The sequence below is a fragment of the Prunus avium genome, chromosome 6, assembly GCF_965620075.1.
Source record: "Prunus avium chromosome 6, drPruAviu1.hap1.1, whole genome shotgun sequence".
In the NCBI taxonomy this organism is placed as follows: Eukaryota; Viridiplantae; Streptophyta; class Magnoliopsida; order Rosales; family Rosaceae; genus Prunus; species Prunus avium.
Genome location: NC_142289.1, coordinates 2,111,468 through 2,128,384, shown reverse-complemented (window position 1 = coordinate 2,128,384; position 16,917 = coordinate 2,111,468). Strand labels below are relative to the sequence as shown.

Below are 16,917 nucleotides of genomic sequence, written 5' to 3'. Positions count from 1 at the left end.
CATGCCTAAGTTGTGTTACAAATAAAAAATCGTGGATAAAGTTTGAAATTAACTTGGTTCGTGCTCAATCATCTTCACAGTCTGAGTCATCCGGCAAATCATCAAAGAAAGTAAGCAAAAACTGAAGGTCATAATCCAATTTCAAAAATTCTTCCAGGTCAGGAATTGGACCCGGCACGTCGTAAAGAACCAGCTTTCTAGCCGCCATTTGTACAATTGATGATGTTATTGATGATCCTTTTAGTATTTCTTCATCTTCTCGCCCTTCATCGCTACAAGATGCTGATGATGATCGAGATGACAAACAAATTTTCTTCTTCTTCTTGCTCTCTTTTTTGTTGCTTGTTTCTTGCGTCTCAAGTTTTCTTGGACAAGAACGAGTGTTTTCCTCCAGCATCTGAATCTCGTGCACTATTTCAACTTTCTTTCTCTTGGGTTGTTCGTTAACGGCTGCATTAGTTTCTCCTGTGTCGGTAGAAGACTCCGTGGCATCCGGATCCAAAACCCGGATTCGAATCATCTTCAACCTTCCCTTCTTTTCTTCATGTTCTCGTTCTTGTGGCGCTGCCGCTTCTTGTTTTATCTTCCGGCTGCCGATTGCTGTTGGTCTTAGGCTGTAATTGCTTTGGATTTTAGTTGATGAAACGGTGCGTTTGGTGGCATTGTTGTTGGTGGTGGTGGGACTATGGAGTTGATGTTCGTGTTCTTGCGGCGCTGCCGCTTCTTGTTTTCTCCTCTGGCCGTGGCGGCCGGGGTGCTGTGAGGGTGGTGTTAGGCCGAGGCCGCTGCAATTAGTTTGAGGTTTGGTGGAGGAAGTGCGTTGGATTGCATTCAGTGGCGGAGCCACCTAAGGACCAGTGTGGGCCCAGGCCCTCTCTCATATTTTTTATTTTATCATATTTTTACTTATATGTGTTGCTATATATGTTGGCTTCCTGGAGTAATAACTGTAAAAATTCATGTTTTTTCTCATTCTCTTCCTCTTTTGATTAACTTAAGCTTTGTGAATTCCCCTTTCCCCCATTTTACATGTCTAAGTAGGGCATCTTAATATTGGGATTCATGAACATTTTGTATATTTCTTATCTATGTTGAAGTATAAATGATTAAATTTTGAGTCTTTAATAGTGTAGATGATGAGATTAATATTCAACCATGTTAAAATATGAAATTCAGGACAATTATGATTGTAATAAATGGATAAATTATTAATCAGTATGAAATGATATTATTAACTTATTAACTCGGATAGCGCTTGAGGGCTCCTATTCGAATTATTTGATTTTTTTTTTTGGGTTAATTACAATTTAGTACCCTATACTTACACCCTTAAGGCATGTTAGTCCATGTCTTTTCAATTTTTACAATCGCATACCCTTAGTTTGTAAATTTTTTGCAATGTGATTCCGCCGTTAGGGTTTCTGTTAGATTTCTCTGTTAATTGCCTACGTGGCATTGTGGGTCCCACATTTTTTAAATTTTTTAAATTTAAAATTGATTAAAATATGAATAAAATATTAAAAATCAAAAAATTTATCTCTCAAAATATCTAATTTTTTTTTATTTAGGTGTAATAAAATATTCATATAATTTTTAAAAATCAATTAAAAAATTGGGCAAAAAACCCACACCACCCATTTTTTTCATTGTCCAATGGAAAAAGAAAGAAACAAGTGTTCGTCTTCATCACCAACACCACACCACCCATTTTCTCCTCCGATCTGAACCATCTTCTTCTTCTCTGTCAGTTGCAACCCTTTTATCATTCTCCTCAGATTTGAACCCTCTTCAACCTTTTTATCATTCTCCTCATATCTGAACCCTCTTCTTCTTCTCTGTCAGAAGCAACCTTTTTATCAAGACCTAATTTTCCAGAGACTCTTCTTATTTCCCCTATTTTCAAGCAATGGGGAAGCAAAAACTAAACCCAGAAATCAAAGAATTTGGGGAAGGGAACCAGAAACTTGCGACATAGATTATTATTAGTTGTTAGGAAGCATGCATCAAAACTAACTGCGAACCCATTTCCTAACAACTCCTAAACGTGTTTAGCCTAGAAAGATCATCAGCAGTTTAATTTGAACGCAAAAAATTTCAGAGAGAGAGGTCAAACTCTTCATCCTCCCTTGCGAACTCAAACTCCAGATCCCAGGTCCCTAGTGCACCCATACCCGACCCAATAACTCAAAACAACTTCGGCGAGATCCGATGAGTGAGATGGTGCCTAGATCTGGGAGGTGACTGTGAGAGAGAATCGGAGAGAGAGAGTCAGAGAGAGAGAGAGAGAGAGAGAGAGATGCGGTTGGTGGTTGGGTTCGTAGGGCTAGGTGGAGATTGAGGGTTGCGGAGAAGAAATTCGGAGGTTGGGGGGGTGGAGGAGGAGGGAGGAGGGATGGGTCTGGGTTTGTGATGGGGGAGAAAAAATCGCAAGAAATCGTCTTTTGGGGGGTGGGGGGATGGGGGGGGGGGGGGAGCGCTTGTGATGGGTTCTGCAGATTAGTTGAAAGAGAGATGGGGAAGGTCTTCGTGGTTGGTATGATGGTGGGGTGTGTAGGAATTTCAAAACATTTTTCCAAAGTTCATTTGAATATTAAACATGCATTTAATCAAATTAATCGCAGCGGAAGTCTAAGGTGGTTGTTTAAATTCAAAAACAAAACTTCTTCCAAGTATCTTAAGCCATGAACATTGATATGTTTTTCATAAATGAAAATTCAAGAGAAAGGATAAGATCTAATTACCCTTGAAGCAATTATATGAACCAATTTGTGTTTGGTCTTCTCTTGATGATTTCCTCTTTGTTGATCTCCTCTTTGATCTTTGATCTTTGCTCCTTGATCTTTCTCCTCCATGTGAGCCACAAAAGTATATGGCCTCTAAGTCTCCACACCAATGGAACCTTGAGATGAGAAGAAGTATCTTGAGAATACTTGGATGCTAGTGCAAGATTCTCAAGATTGGTTTCAATCTAAACCACTTTGAAAGATGAAAGTGTTTCACTTTTGAAAACTCTCTTTTATCTCTCTTTGATCTTCCAAACCCATTTGGTTAATGTTGGATTGTGTTTGTGTGTTAATGAGCTTATGGAAACAATTCCCATACATATTCACTTAAGCATTTTCGGCCAAAACCCATTGGGCTTCCAAAATTGGGCCTTATGACACTTAAACCATAATATTTAGGTGTCTTAAGCCCTTGGGCTTGATACCCAACCATTTGGGCTTTCCGTTAACTATTACCGAGGCCCAAATGCGTTTTTACACGTAGTAAATCATCCACATCAAATCAATCAAATTGATTTCCTCATTCTCATTTGTATTACTCAAAGTTAACCATTTAAGGTGTGCGATCCATTAGGTTCTAATTAGCAAGGCAATGGGAAAATATAAGAACTCTTTCTAACCAACTGGAATTAAAACCCCTTTTTAATTCTTCCTTTATTTGGATCGATCACAATCAATCCTAGGACTTCCACAAGCCAAGAGTGACATCTAGCAATATATCAAGGCTACCCAAGCTAACCAGAATAGATGAAGAACCTATTCAGTTGGAATTGCAATGCAATACGGTCCTTCTCTTATACAATGTTTCAAATCATATTATTAGGGTACGGATTGATTATGTCAAACCCCTAATATGATTTACAACCTCATGTGATTCAAAAGAACGTGATTAAGAACAACTTTCTAAATCAAGCTCAAAATACTTTGGCCAAAGATTTACTGAATCACATCTTGAAACATTCTCCTTCTTTATCGAAAGTAGAGATTCCTTATTGTACATTCACATACCCCTATGATGAATTAAGAGATCCCAACAACACTTAAGACAAATCTTTTACGGCTTGCCTTTAAGAGCTATCAAAGATCAATAACGCATCACAGGACAACTATGATGCCTCAGGTCTAAGGACTAATTTGCATTATTGCAACTATGAGTTCTCATTTGACATGTAGACAAATACTCCATATGAGAACTACAGTTGATCGCGTTCAGTGTACTCATTCACTAATGAGCACCCACATACTTGTATTAGTGTCAACTACACAAATGGTTTGAGACTAACCATCCTCCCAATTGAGCATACATAATATGCGCTAATCTTGACGGTTTATCAATGCCCATTTGATAACCTATGATTAGGAACATTTTGGGATGCTACAGTTAGAGATTAAAGGTCTCCCGAATCTAATCTTCTTTAGATTACTTTGTCTCTTATTTAGCATACCCTGGACATTTGTTTCTTTACACGATGTAAAAGATAACAAATTAAGTTTGCCCTTTATATATCATATACGAAATGTATTCTAAGGAGATCACATCAAATGTATTGGCTCTTAGGGCACATTTCTAACAGGGTGGAGGCTGGTCGGGATAGGAATGGAGAAGAAAGGGGGGAGGAGTCTGGGTTTCTGGGTTCGTGGGATATGGCTGCAGGTTGGGGTGTTGGAGCTTGATCAAGAGAGAGAGAGAGAGAGAAAGAGAGATATTTTGTTTGAATTTTTTTTGGTTTTATGGTTTTTAATATTTTATTCATATTTTAATCAATTTAAAATTTAAATTTTAAAAAAAAGTGGGACTCATAGTGCCACGTAGGCAACTAACGGTGGAATCTGACGGAAACCTAACGGTGGAATCAGATTGTAAAAAATTTACAAACTTGGGGTATGCGATTGTTAAAATTGAAAAGACAGGGACTAACATGCCTTAAGAGTGTAAGTACAGGGTACTAAATTGTAATTAACCCTTTTTTTTTAAGGGCCCCCTCTAATGTGAAATCCTGGCTCCGCCACTGATTGCATTGGGGTTGATATTGGGAGCAGCGAGAGCAAGGACAATTTGTGGCATAACAATCGGGTTTTGTTTTGTTTTTCTTTTTCTGGACGGAGCAGAAGGACTTGAAGCCTCCATGATGATCGGTGTGTGCTTGATTCGCATAGTAACTTTCAAGAATAAAGGGAAGTGAAATTACACTGAGCTCACCATGTTTGAATTTATAGGGAGGCTAAAACTTTCCAAAGCCGTACGGATTTTAATTTCCGAATGCAGTAAGGAGAAAATAATATTTTGGGTTTCTAATTCCACCTGGCTAGCTAGCTAGTTGGGTTCACATATAATTCCTTGCGAGAAAAGGAACGTAAATATCAAAATATTAACACATAATTTAATCTCCGCTTCTTTCGGGATACAAATAAAAGCAACTTTTCCTAATAAGATACGGGGAATTATTCGACCCAAAAAAAAATACGGGGAATTACAATCACTAGTGAATCCACCACTCTGACGCTGACAAATGTCTTATATTTATGATTTTGCAACTAAACTTGCATATCTCATGGCAAAAAAAAAAAACTTGCACAGCTGCAAATTTACATGAAAACCAATCTTTTGCAAAATACTATGATTTGAATTGAATAGAATTCTAGAGCAGAAAGTCGTATGGTTTGTGTGTATATTTTTTGTTTTGGAACTTGAAGATGAAAACATAACTACGATATGACACGTGACATAATACATCCACGTAGCATAACATTATTAGCTAAGGAAAAAGGATATCCCCATTGCAACCAAGTTTTTCTCCCAATTGTGATGAGATAGGGATGCAAGTTGCATAGGAAAATCCGATTCAAATTAGAAAAATTTCAATTTTTGCAAGTCCAAATCAATTCTGACATCCGAAAGTTCTAACAAGAAAAAAAAATTGAATTGGAATTGGAATGTATTTTGAGATTTCAAAAAATTTCGAATTCCAAAATAGATTGGGGTTTCAAGCTTAGACTACACATAATTATTAATTTTATGTTGAACCAAATTATAATATAATGACCAAATAGACATAGACATGTTATTCCACAAAGATTAACAACATCCTAGTGCTAGCATATAATAATTTTTTTAACTTTCATTATGAGTTTTCATTTTTGAGCCAATTTTAACCCTTCAAATGATTGGACATTTTTAAAGTTTTTAACCCTTTAGATTTGGGCTACACATGCAGACCCATGAACGTAATTTTACTCTTATTCATCAAAATCAAAAAGTTTCTTTTTAATTTTTTTCCTTTTCATTTATTCTCATAATTTAAATTTTATTATAATTAAATTTTCAAATAATTTATTTTCTTTAAACTGAAAAATATGTAAAACAATAGCCAATTAAATATTCAAAAAATTATAAAATAAAATATGAAATATGAATCCACATCCCAGAAAAATTCTCTATAAATAAGGATAAAATACAATAAAAATAAGAAACTATCAACAAACACGTGAGCGCAAGTCGAGAGGCTAATTTATAAATAACAGCATTCTACTAGAATTTTTCATAAAAACCAAAAAACAAGTATTGAGATCATTATCAACTCCATGGGCGGAACCAAGGCAAGGGCTGCCCTTGGCTCTAGCCCAGGGACAGTTTGGGAAAAAACAAATTAAATATACATATAGTCTAATATTTTAATTATAAAATATATATATATATATATATATATATATATATATATATATAATCTCAACGCCAATATGCATAGTAAGAGGTCTTCCACATTTGTATTTGGTGTTAAAGTTTGTCCCAACAACAATTTAAAAAAATTTCTATTAATTTGTCTCCAAAAGTGAAGCATTTTTCTAAATAAAATTCACCTTTTCGTGAATAATATGGCTCTAATTTTTTTTTCCTTGTGTTTACAATTAGCATGATTTATATGATTTAATGTATATTTTTATTTCTAAAAAAACTATAGAAAATGTAAGTACAAAAAAAAAATTATCATTAGATTTTAAGCTAATAACTTTAGCTAGCCCACCCATTGAAAAATTTCTGGTTCCGCCCTTGATCAACTCCTATTCTAGTTTATTTAATTCGTCGCTAAAAGACTCATCAATGTCATTGGGGTCCCAAACATGGATGTGAACCACCTTCAACGTTTCTTTTTGCATTCATGTTCATGTTCTTGTTCATGTAGTTCCTCTTCTTCATGTTGTTGTGGCATGGCTGATTCTTGTTTTCTCTTTCGGCGAAGTGTGGGTTGCGATAGTAATTTTGGTATAATAAGGATGCAATCACTTTGCGTTTTGGTGAATGAACTGGTGCGTTTGGTGCCATTTTTGGTGTGTGGAAGAGTGGTTGCGTTGGGAATACCGCTGCACCGAGAGCAAGAACGACTGAGATGACTGAGTTCGACTTTTCTCTCGTTTCTCTTTTTGTTGAACCCTCCATGTTCAATGTGTGCTTCATCATGCATGTGTAGAGAGCAAAGTGTGAATTGAAGAGAACATGTATTTAATTTATAGGGATATTTGCAATCTTATGTTCAAATAAGGGAAATTCTACAAATCCAAAAGCAATAAGGAGAAAATAATATAAGTTTTCTCTTTTTCTTGGGGGTCAAAGTTAGGAAGTGGGAGTGGGTTTTTCTCACACACAATGCTAAGATTATTGGTCTGCAAATCAAAGACCTTTTCCACTTAACTAAACCCCGTTAACAATATATAATATAAGTTTCAACATAGTATAAGAGCATCCGCAATGGGCTCCCTAAACCACCTCCTTAGACAAATTTTAGGGAGGCATTGTAAAAATGCAACTCCAACCATGCTCCCTATTCACCTCCTAAAATAGGGAGTCCTCTAGGAGCTCCTAAATCTGAGGAGAGAGAAAGGCCTCTTAGTGGCTCCCTATAATTTAATGCTGCCTTATTTAATGAGTATTTCAAACCTTTATTTAATGCTAACTATTTTTTTTTTTTTAATAGAGATGGACCAATCAAAAAAGAGTAATAGCATTTATGACTCTCCAAATTAGGGAGTATGGTTGGAGTTGAAATTTTTTAGAGAGCTCTTAAAATAGCTTTCTTATGTTTTTAGCTAAATTTTAGCTAAGAAATAGAGAGCATCATTGCGGATGCTCTAATATAAGTTTCAACATAGGGCTATTCACAGATAATTAATTCCTTGCATGAAAGGGAATTTAATAATTTCAAAATATTAACACACACGCCAAAAAAAATAATTAAAGAGGTCCGGTTGAATTAGTTTCCCAATGCAAGAATTAGGAAACCAAGTTATATAGAGAATCTTGGCGAAAAAGAAGAAGAAGAAGTTATATAGAGAATCCAAAAATCCGAGCAAATCTCATATTTTGCTTTTTTTCGTATCAGAAGTGAAAACCCACTCCATGTCTATGATCTTCTTTATATTATCCAGATACACAATACTAAACACACCATCATCTATATTCCTGTGGCAAGCGATATCCAAATATGAAATAAAAAAATTAAAAAGGGCGATTAGATGCTCGGATCCTAGTAAGATACAGAGAAATGCATTCACTAGTGAATCCACCACTATCACAGGTGCCCTATATTTGTGATTTTGCAACACAACTTGCATTGCTAATGTCCATATATATGTCGGGCAGAAGATTCACGAGCTTCTGGAAATTCTTTCAGCCTCTTGAGTCTTTCTTCGAAAAACATCAAAGGAAGGACAACATTCTGAATCCAATCCGAGCACTGTAACTTTATAATGCATGCATTATGCATATAGTGCTAGTGAATTTTGTTCCACTTTCTCCGCTCAACCCCTCAGCATTTTGTTATTCCTAAACAAGCTAAACTGACCCCAGTAAGAAAATTGATGATGAGCACCACCTTCTGCAAAATACTATGAATAAACGTCTAGAGCAGAAAGACGTACGTGTGGTTTGTGTGTATTTTTGTTTTGGGTTAAATGAAAATCACAACAATGTACATGTGGGGGTTTAATTTAAAGCCTTTGAACTTGATGGTCTTTTCTCTTGAGAGAACTGATATTAATTCGTTGTTCTACTGACTTGAATCTTTGATTTCTTGGTCTACTAAATGGCCTACAGTATTATTGGGGAAGGAAAATAGACGGCTACTGAAAAACGGAAGGAACAACCACTCAAATCAGCAGACAGAAAGTAGGACAATATTCGTTTTAGATGACGATATCTATCTTTTCCGGCGGTTTTATATATTTTGCAACGGGTTTTGAAGCATTAGTGACGGTTTTAAGGTACCTTATCGGGAAGTGCCTATAGCAGCGCTTTCTACCGTCGCTAACCGCTGCGATCACTTGTTTTTGAAACGGTTTAAAGAAACCGCTGCTAAAAGTTGGAAAAATGTATAAAAAAAATTGCTTCAATTCACCACCTGTTTTTGGTGTTTTTTTTCCTTCACAAAACACACAGTAAATTGGGAATGTCATTTAAATCCAAATATTGTTACAAGTTTCTCTCAAGTTATTTCCTAGTGTATTTTTTTATAATGAAAATATCGCACACATGAAACAAAACAATAGCATGATCTCATATATCTCACTTCTCTCATGTTTTTGGTAAGGAAATACTACAATAAATGATTAGCACATTGCTCTATGACTAGCACGGTAGAATGGCTCTTGGCTGCTGAAAATTTAACTTGATCTGCTCCAGTGCCTAGGCTAATAGAGCCAGCCCAAATAGTTTGAACCGGGCGCGCTTAGAATCGCCCAGACCCCCATCCCACATGAAGCCATTTCCACAGCTTCGCATTATTATGAGAATGAGTGCTGCGATTCACAAATACAACAAGGTCAGAAAAACTCCAAAAGCAATTTCATGCATCTGTGTGTACGAACACTAGATAAGCAAGAACAAAGAAAATACCAGATTCATGCACGAAAAAGCATCTTAAGATTCAAGCAAGAAAAAGCATAAGATACGAGGTCCTCAGAAAGAAAAAACAAAGGCTTATGAAATCAAAATAATTACAGGATATGAAAAAATTTATTTAAACAAGAAGAAAAGAAAGAGTTAGCCAAAACTAGAGTCTTGCAACACCAGACATAAACTAGAGAGTCTAGAAAGGAGTAGCATTCGTACGATAAAAATCTCTGTTCCAACATCTCATAAAAGTAAAATTCTGATTCAAGTTTCCCTTTCTTGTCGGACTCTAGAACCTTGTGGAACAATATGTTTCACCTAAACAAAAGGAACCATATATCTTCTATCTTCCGAAACTAGAACTTAGAGTTTAAAATACAAGACCAAAGAATTATATCAAACAGGCGAAAGCTTTTTAAAACAATAAATCAATATGCCAATATCACAGCACAGTGACCCAAAGCAATCTATCAAGCAGAACCTAAAGGGAACTAGGATGCTACTAACTTGCAGACCTTGCAGCTTTTTGTGTTGTGGAACAAACACTTACAGCATAACATGATGCTCAACTACATACATATATCAAACCATTTATCCAACATTTTTGAAACTCCATTAACATGTGAAACTCAATTAGTATGAACAAAATTGATAAAGGTGGCAATAACTAAGGAGTCTCTAAGACTCAATTGCTCAGTTTTAGTTGTTAATAGAGATCAGCATCCCACTCTCCAAGTATTTCAGTTCTAACGTATGACCTACCTTTCAGTACCCTTCTATTGAAACAGAGATAAAATTCCATTATCTTTGCACCTAATTAGCCATTTACTTGCTATCTATCTACATCTCTATTCCACCAAGAAGGTGACTTCCAAGAAAACATACGACAAAATGCATCTTTTCTTAAGGGGTGAGGTAATCAACCCAGATAGCTGCTTCAAGTTTGAAGAGCACAAAGTTAACAAAAGTTATATCAGACCCAATTAGCAACTACATGATTGGAGTTACAGTCCAGAGAATCACTCATAGACCCACAATATTTGAATTGAAGTTCTAAAATATATGAAGTATAAGATTAACCCTGCCTTGAACCGAGCGACTTGTGCTTTGAACCGAAATGTAGAACAACCCAAACACCCTTTAGCGCAGGCCTCCAATCGTCATTATCCTCTGCTTCGAGTTCTGGAGAGAAAAGAGAAAAGAATGAGAAATAAAAAGCCCAAAGCTTTCGACTTTTGATTTTGACCCAGAATATTGAAAACCAAATCGTTGGTCTCTTTCAAAAGTTAATTTTTCAACCAATTAGACATGTATTGCCAAAGCCAGTCTTTACCTTTTCTTTACTAACTCGACAAAGGTGTCATGCGAGCGACGATGTCGACTAGGGAATTAGGGTTAGGGATTTTGATTCCGCCGAATATATTTGGGGATTCAATTTCTGGAGAGGCAACAGCGAGCGATAGCCGGTTGTGATCAGTTTTGGGCTACACTCGCAGGCCCATGACACTAGTTTTACTCTTCGTTGTTTGGACTTACGACTTTTTGACCCACGATATTGAAAATCAAACGGCTTTTTTTTGTTTCTTTCCAAAGAGACTCAGATTATTTTTTTTCCATTCTCTTTTTCTTTAGCATAAGAGCTGAGCATAACTTTTATCTTTTTTTTTTCATTGCGTTTTTGTTTGTCATTTATTCTTATCATCTAAAATTATTTTCTTTTTATCTATATATATGTAGCAACAATTCATTATAATTAAAATTTTAAACAATTGCTTCATTTTAAAAGGACAAATACGCAAAACAATAGTCTATTAAAATGTAAATACTTATAAAAGCAAAAATGAAACATGAATCAATGTTCCACAAAAACTTTCTATAGATAAAGATAAAATATACTAAAAAATATTGATATGCGTGAGCGAGATGCTAATATATAACTAAAATATTTCTAATAGATTTTTTCATAAACCCTTCCTATTCTAGGTTATTTTCGTCATCGCTAGAAGAATCATCAGTGGCATAGGGGTCCCAAACATGGATGCGAACCACCCTCATGGTTGTCTTCTTATGTTTGCATTCATGTTCATGTTTGTTTTCATATTCGTGTCCGTGTTCTTGTTCTTGTTCTTATTCATGTTCATGTTTGTGTTCATATTCGTGTCCGTGTTCTTGTTCTTGTTCTTGTTCTCGTGGCAGTGTCGGTTCTTGTTTTCTCTTTCGGGACGGGGTGGGTCGTGAGGGTAGTAGTGTGGCTCTAAGGTCGTATTTACTTTGCGTTTTGATGGATGAAGGGGTGCATTTGGCGCAGCTTTTGTTGTGCGGAAGAGTGGTGGCATTGGGAGCATTGAGAGCAGGGACAACTGGGTTCGGCTTTTCGGTCGTTTTTCTTTTTGTTGAACCCCTCATGTCCATGGTCAGTGCGTGCTTCATCTTGCGTAGAGAGAGCAAAGTGTGAATTGAAGAGAACAAGTCTGTATTTAATTTATAAGGATATTTGTAATCTTATCATCAACAATAAAGGAAACTCTCGAAATCCAAAAGCAATGTGGAAATATGATCCGTTTCCAATTCCACCTAGGCCTGTCCACATAAAAATTCATTACTTGAGGGCGAAGGAAATTAATTAACATTAACACACCCACTAAATTTGTCCCAACTTTCCAATGCCCTTCAAATTTATTCGATTTGAAAACAAGTTTTAAAATTTTAAATAAAGAAAACACTGGGTTATATGAAATTGTAAAAACAATTTTCAATGAAATGCAAGTCTCTTCCAGTCCACATGCGGGGTTTCCTTGGGGGTTACAGAGGCTATGGACCGCAAGACGCTACAGGAACTCCAATCCCATGCAAGAATTAGCAAACCAAGTTATAGAGAATCCAAAATCCGAGCAAATCTCAATATATTTCTTTTTTCTTATCAGAACTGAAAGCCTGCTGTGTTTCTAAGTCTATAAATTTAGCAATGATCATTCCTTGTTAAGAGAGACTAAAGCTACAGAACAAAAAGGTACACAATACAAACACAACCTCATCTATATTCCTGAGGCAAGCGATATCCAGACATGACAATCTTGTCAGCAAACATTTTGCCAGTCTTGGGCATCACATGCCAGTGCAACGTCAAGTTGAATTCTTTACCCCGGAGATTGCTTCCCTACACAAGCAACAATCATAAAGATTGTCAATTTCCGATCGAACCACTAAACTACACTAGATCTTTATTCTTCGGTAACGCCAAGAAACAGATGCAAAGAATGGAAGGGGCTCTACTAATTCGTGAAGACGGCATACCTGATCAATGAAACGGTACTTGTTTGAAGTATGAATCCAAAACTTTGCATGCTCTTTGGTTGGTATGATCCCATCCCACAGAGAGATCTGTAAAATAGAGAGCAACGACTTATGTAGCCTGCAACTAAAGCACTGGTACAGTCAACAAGCCCTAGGGCTGACTGACAACCTCATGTTTATCTCAAGAAAAGCAAAACCGAAACATATAACTAAGCAGAAATACAATTGAAAGAATATAACTCCAAAAGCAAATGTGCAGCCAGATCCAAAGTAGTTTTACCTGATTCAGTGAGTTCTTTGGGGTTCCATACTCAGCGGCTAGAAAAACAAAAACCTGTCACACATTGCGGATAAAAGTAGAAGGTATTAGCGTCAAGGTTATGAATGATACGTGCATGACATAAACTGGCAGGAAAATCAGAAAAGAGCTTCAATTGTCTTATTATGTTCTGCATAATTTGAATTTCACTAGACACTACAAAGAAAATGCAGCAAAACACAACAACAAAGACACTTCCTCAACGGAAATGAGAGTAGTTTTTTGTTTATTGGCTTCTAGTCCTGTGCATGAAATTTACAATTACTCTCAAACCCATGATTATCATAAAACTTCCTCATAGTGTACCCAAATACTACTTGAAGTACACACAAGATATACTCAAAACTATGTATGCAACTGTGAATTCCTGCTAACACATGCACACACAAATTTGTCAAATTGCAAACCTGCTTTGTGTTCCACGTAAACAATGACTGTAAGTCTGCTGATATATTCATAGTCATGCTGACCTGCATAAAATGAAAATCACTTTAGTTCATATCAAATTGTGATTCATTGCATACACATATCTTCCTTTCTTAATCACCCATCTACTAGTCTCTATCTACAAATCAAAAGGGAAAATCCAATGTTGATGATCCAAAGCGTAACCAACTTGGAAAGGGGAAAACAGTTCATGCAGCTCAGGAGCAGTTGAACTGCTGCCAATACCAAGTTTATTATAACCTCGAGCTTTAGTAAATGCCTTCTTAGTTTGATCACCAAACAAAAATAAAAAGGCCTCTAATTTTCTTTTACCTGTTTTCATATAGTTACAATCCCATTCTGTTTTCTTATATGTGTCACAAACCTCAACACCAGCAACTACCACCTATAACTAGTCAAATCATGGACCACCTTTTCGACTGAAGAGAAATACCACATCTTTAAAAGGCTGAAGGACAGTGATCTTACTACTTGATTATCTATAAACAGACAGCCAATGAGCTCACACCAATATGTGGAAGGAGGTGATTAAGCTCTCCAGGATCTTAATATTAATGTTTTATATTTTACTTTCAACACATAAAATACACCTAGATCAAAGAACCAAATGATTTACTGAAACTAGACCACAAAACCCGGAAATTTCAGACCTTTGCTCTGAAACATGTACATCCATACATAGTCAATACACACACAAATGCATACACATGGAAATTTGATATAGAAAATAACCCTAAGACCCTCGATATATAAATCCCAAAGTAGCAGTCTTTAAACTAGATTATAAAGAAGAATCAAAGAAAACCCATTTGAGCCAATACCAAATTGAATTCATATACAGAACAATTTCACATATAACCCATCAAACTATAAATTAGAGAAAAGTACCTCGTCGTTGCCATTTGGTTGCTTCTGAAACCAATTGATGTTCAGCACCTAAACAGACCCAACAAGCAAAATCATAAATAAAATCGAACTGGGTATTCTAATTCAAAACAAAATTCAAACTTTTTAAATCCTAGATCTACCAAAGAGAAGAGAAAGGACCTGGACTTGGGAAGTGGGAGTGGGGTGGTTGAGATTATCAGAGATAGAGGCCATGGCACACATGAGGGCCAAAATTGTGACAGCGAAAGTTAGCAAAGCATTGGCTCTGTACCCAAACGAATGCATCTTCTTTCTTTCTTTCTTTTTGGGTTTTTTTTGCTTCGTTTTCTGCTTGTTCTGGTTTTGGTCCGAGTAAGAAAGAAAGAAAGAAAAAATGTGCGTTTTCTTTTTGGGGGTTTTTGAAGAAACGAAGACTTGGGAGGTTTTGTTTTGTTTGTACTTATAATAATCAAATCACAGAGAAAGTAAGGGGATGAGAGAGTGTCACACTTTGGCTATACTGCTCAGCCATTGGATAAAGACACGTAGGTGGGGCCCTCCGTTTTTAATCTTCTTGGCAATTTTTGCTGGTCTGGTTTTTACCATGTCTGTAATTCTTTATTATTCTATTCCTTAATTTCTCCAAATATTGAACATGAGAAAAATCAATATAAAAAATTGGGAATTTTGAAGTTGCATGTAAAAACGTTGGATCACTTGGCATTTCTCAATGGGATTTTTTTTTTTAGTACATTTCGTTTGAAAAGAGCGATAATATACTAAACTCACACACACAATATTGATGCTAGGACTCGAACCCAATATATTGCCTGGAGGAACAATTATTACAAACCACTACACTAGTGGGTTCTTTGCAAAATTAATTATATTAAAGTTCTGAGTTTTTTTTTCACAGTATAGCCACGCGGCTATACTATCTTTTAAGAAACATTAATAAAACCGAGAACAGCCGTGCGGCTATACTATATAAGACCCGGTCAGAGCCAAGGCGCCACGTGTCAAAAAGGTAAAGCCAAGCGGCTATACTATTTATAATTAAAAAATTAGGGAAACCCAAGTATAGCCTCTATTTATAGATATTAATTTGCTAGTTTCTACATCCAAAGCAAATATCAAAGAGAGAGAATTTCACAGTAAAATCAATTAGAGAGTTCAATTTGTGTGTGTGTGTGTGTGTGGGAATATTTGCCTTTGATCGACCTCGTTTTCTCTAGTAATACTAAATTTTTTTACTGCACACAATATTTGTCGTAGAGAATTGCATGATAAGTTGGAGTGTTCTTGATAATTGCTTCACTTTTCAAATTTTGTTACAACAAGTAAGAAATAATCCTAGCCTCTCACATTCATTCATAGTTAGTAAAATACAGAACGGAAAAAAATACGAATAAAATACGTAGGTGTTTTATTCGGCAAAATTTTGGCACATTACAACTTGAAAGTTCGGCCACTATATTATATTTTAATATAAATTATTTACATTTTAAAATAAATATTATTTTTATTCAATAGTATGTGAGAATTATGTGTATATTACATGATTTTTGTGTGTTTTATTGATTTTTTTTGTAAAAAATGTGTATTAAACATGAAAAATACGTACATGCCTATATAGTATGAATATTGTATGTGGAAATATGAATGCTAGTTTTCTTGTTCTCCACACTTCATGCAGGGCTCAGGGTCGTCGCCCTTCCAACCCTTCACCTCAAAATGGACAACAAAACCTTAAACCCTACACTACACACTCAAAACCATCTGTCCTCCTCTCTCTCCCTCTCTATACCCTGGTCTCTGTCTGTGTCATTCAAAGCAGAGAGAGCCATGGCCACCTCTGCTTTGCTCCGTTCCTTACGATGCCGTGACGTGGCTTCAGCCTCCCTCTCTGCCTACCATTCCGTAAGTGTCACATTCTCTTCAACTTCCATACAACCTCTTATTCTTTAGGGCTTGTCTAATATAGGTTCCTACATTTTCTATTTCCTAGACATATACCCATCACTATATAAATCTACGTGTAAAATTCAATTTCAAATTTAAATGACCAATAGGATATAAGAGGTCATAGTATTCCTATGTTTTTACATCATTGCCACCATGCTTCATATTTTATTTATAATTTATTTCAAGCATTCATTAACTGCCATAATTGTAATTAATGATACCTATTAATAGCATATCAAACACCCCATTTCTTTCGGTTGACATTCCCTCTAACATATCGCCCCTAAAATTGTAAAAAATACGTGTATTATACTATTTCTTATATAAAAAAATTAACAAGATTGAGTATAGCCGCTCTT

General features: G+C 35.9%; 2 protein-coding genes and 1 long non-coding RNA gene across 3 annotated transcripts; all 3 read right to left on the bottom strand.

The window, feature by feature from the left end:
• Positions 1–64: 64 nt before the first annotated feature.
• On the bottom strand, positions 65–4,911 carry LOC148293467 (uncharacterized). The gene is made up of 2 exons (XM_088255756.1): positions 4,803–4,911; positions 65–834 (listed from the first exon to the last, which is right to left on the bottom strand). Exons 1-2 carry the CDS (start codon positions 4,909–4,911, stop codon positions 65–67), a joined length of 879 nt encoding a protein of 292 aa, XP_088111882.1.
• Positions 4,912–9,208: 4,297 nt separating this feature from the next.
• On the bottom strand, positions 9,209–11,159 carry LOC110759781 (uncharacterized). Its single transcript, XR_002527175.2, has 3 exons — positions 11,000–11,159; positions 10,752–10,848; positions 9,209–9,572 (listed from the first exon to the last, which is right to left on the bottom strand). It is a non-coding gene; the product is annotated as an uncharacterized LOC110759781 (long non-coding RNA).
• Positions 11,160–12,552: 1,393 nt separating this feature from the next.
• Positions 12,553–14,957, bottom strand: LOC110759782 (Signal peptidase subunit). The gene is made up of 6 exons (XM_021961908.2): positions 14,774–14,957; positions 14,615–14,662; positions 13,687–13,749; positions 13,241–13,294; positions 12,961–13,047; positions 12,553–12,823 (listed from the first exon to the last, which is right to left on the bottom strand). Exons 1-6 carry the CDS (start codon positions 14,897–14,899, stop codon positions 12,698–12,700), a joined length of 504 nt encoding a protein of 167 aa, XP_021817600.1. The 5' UTR covers positions 14,900–14,957; the 3' UTR covers positions 12,553–12,697.
• Between the last annotated feature and the right edge of the window lie 1,960 nt (positions 14,958–16,917).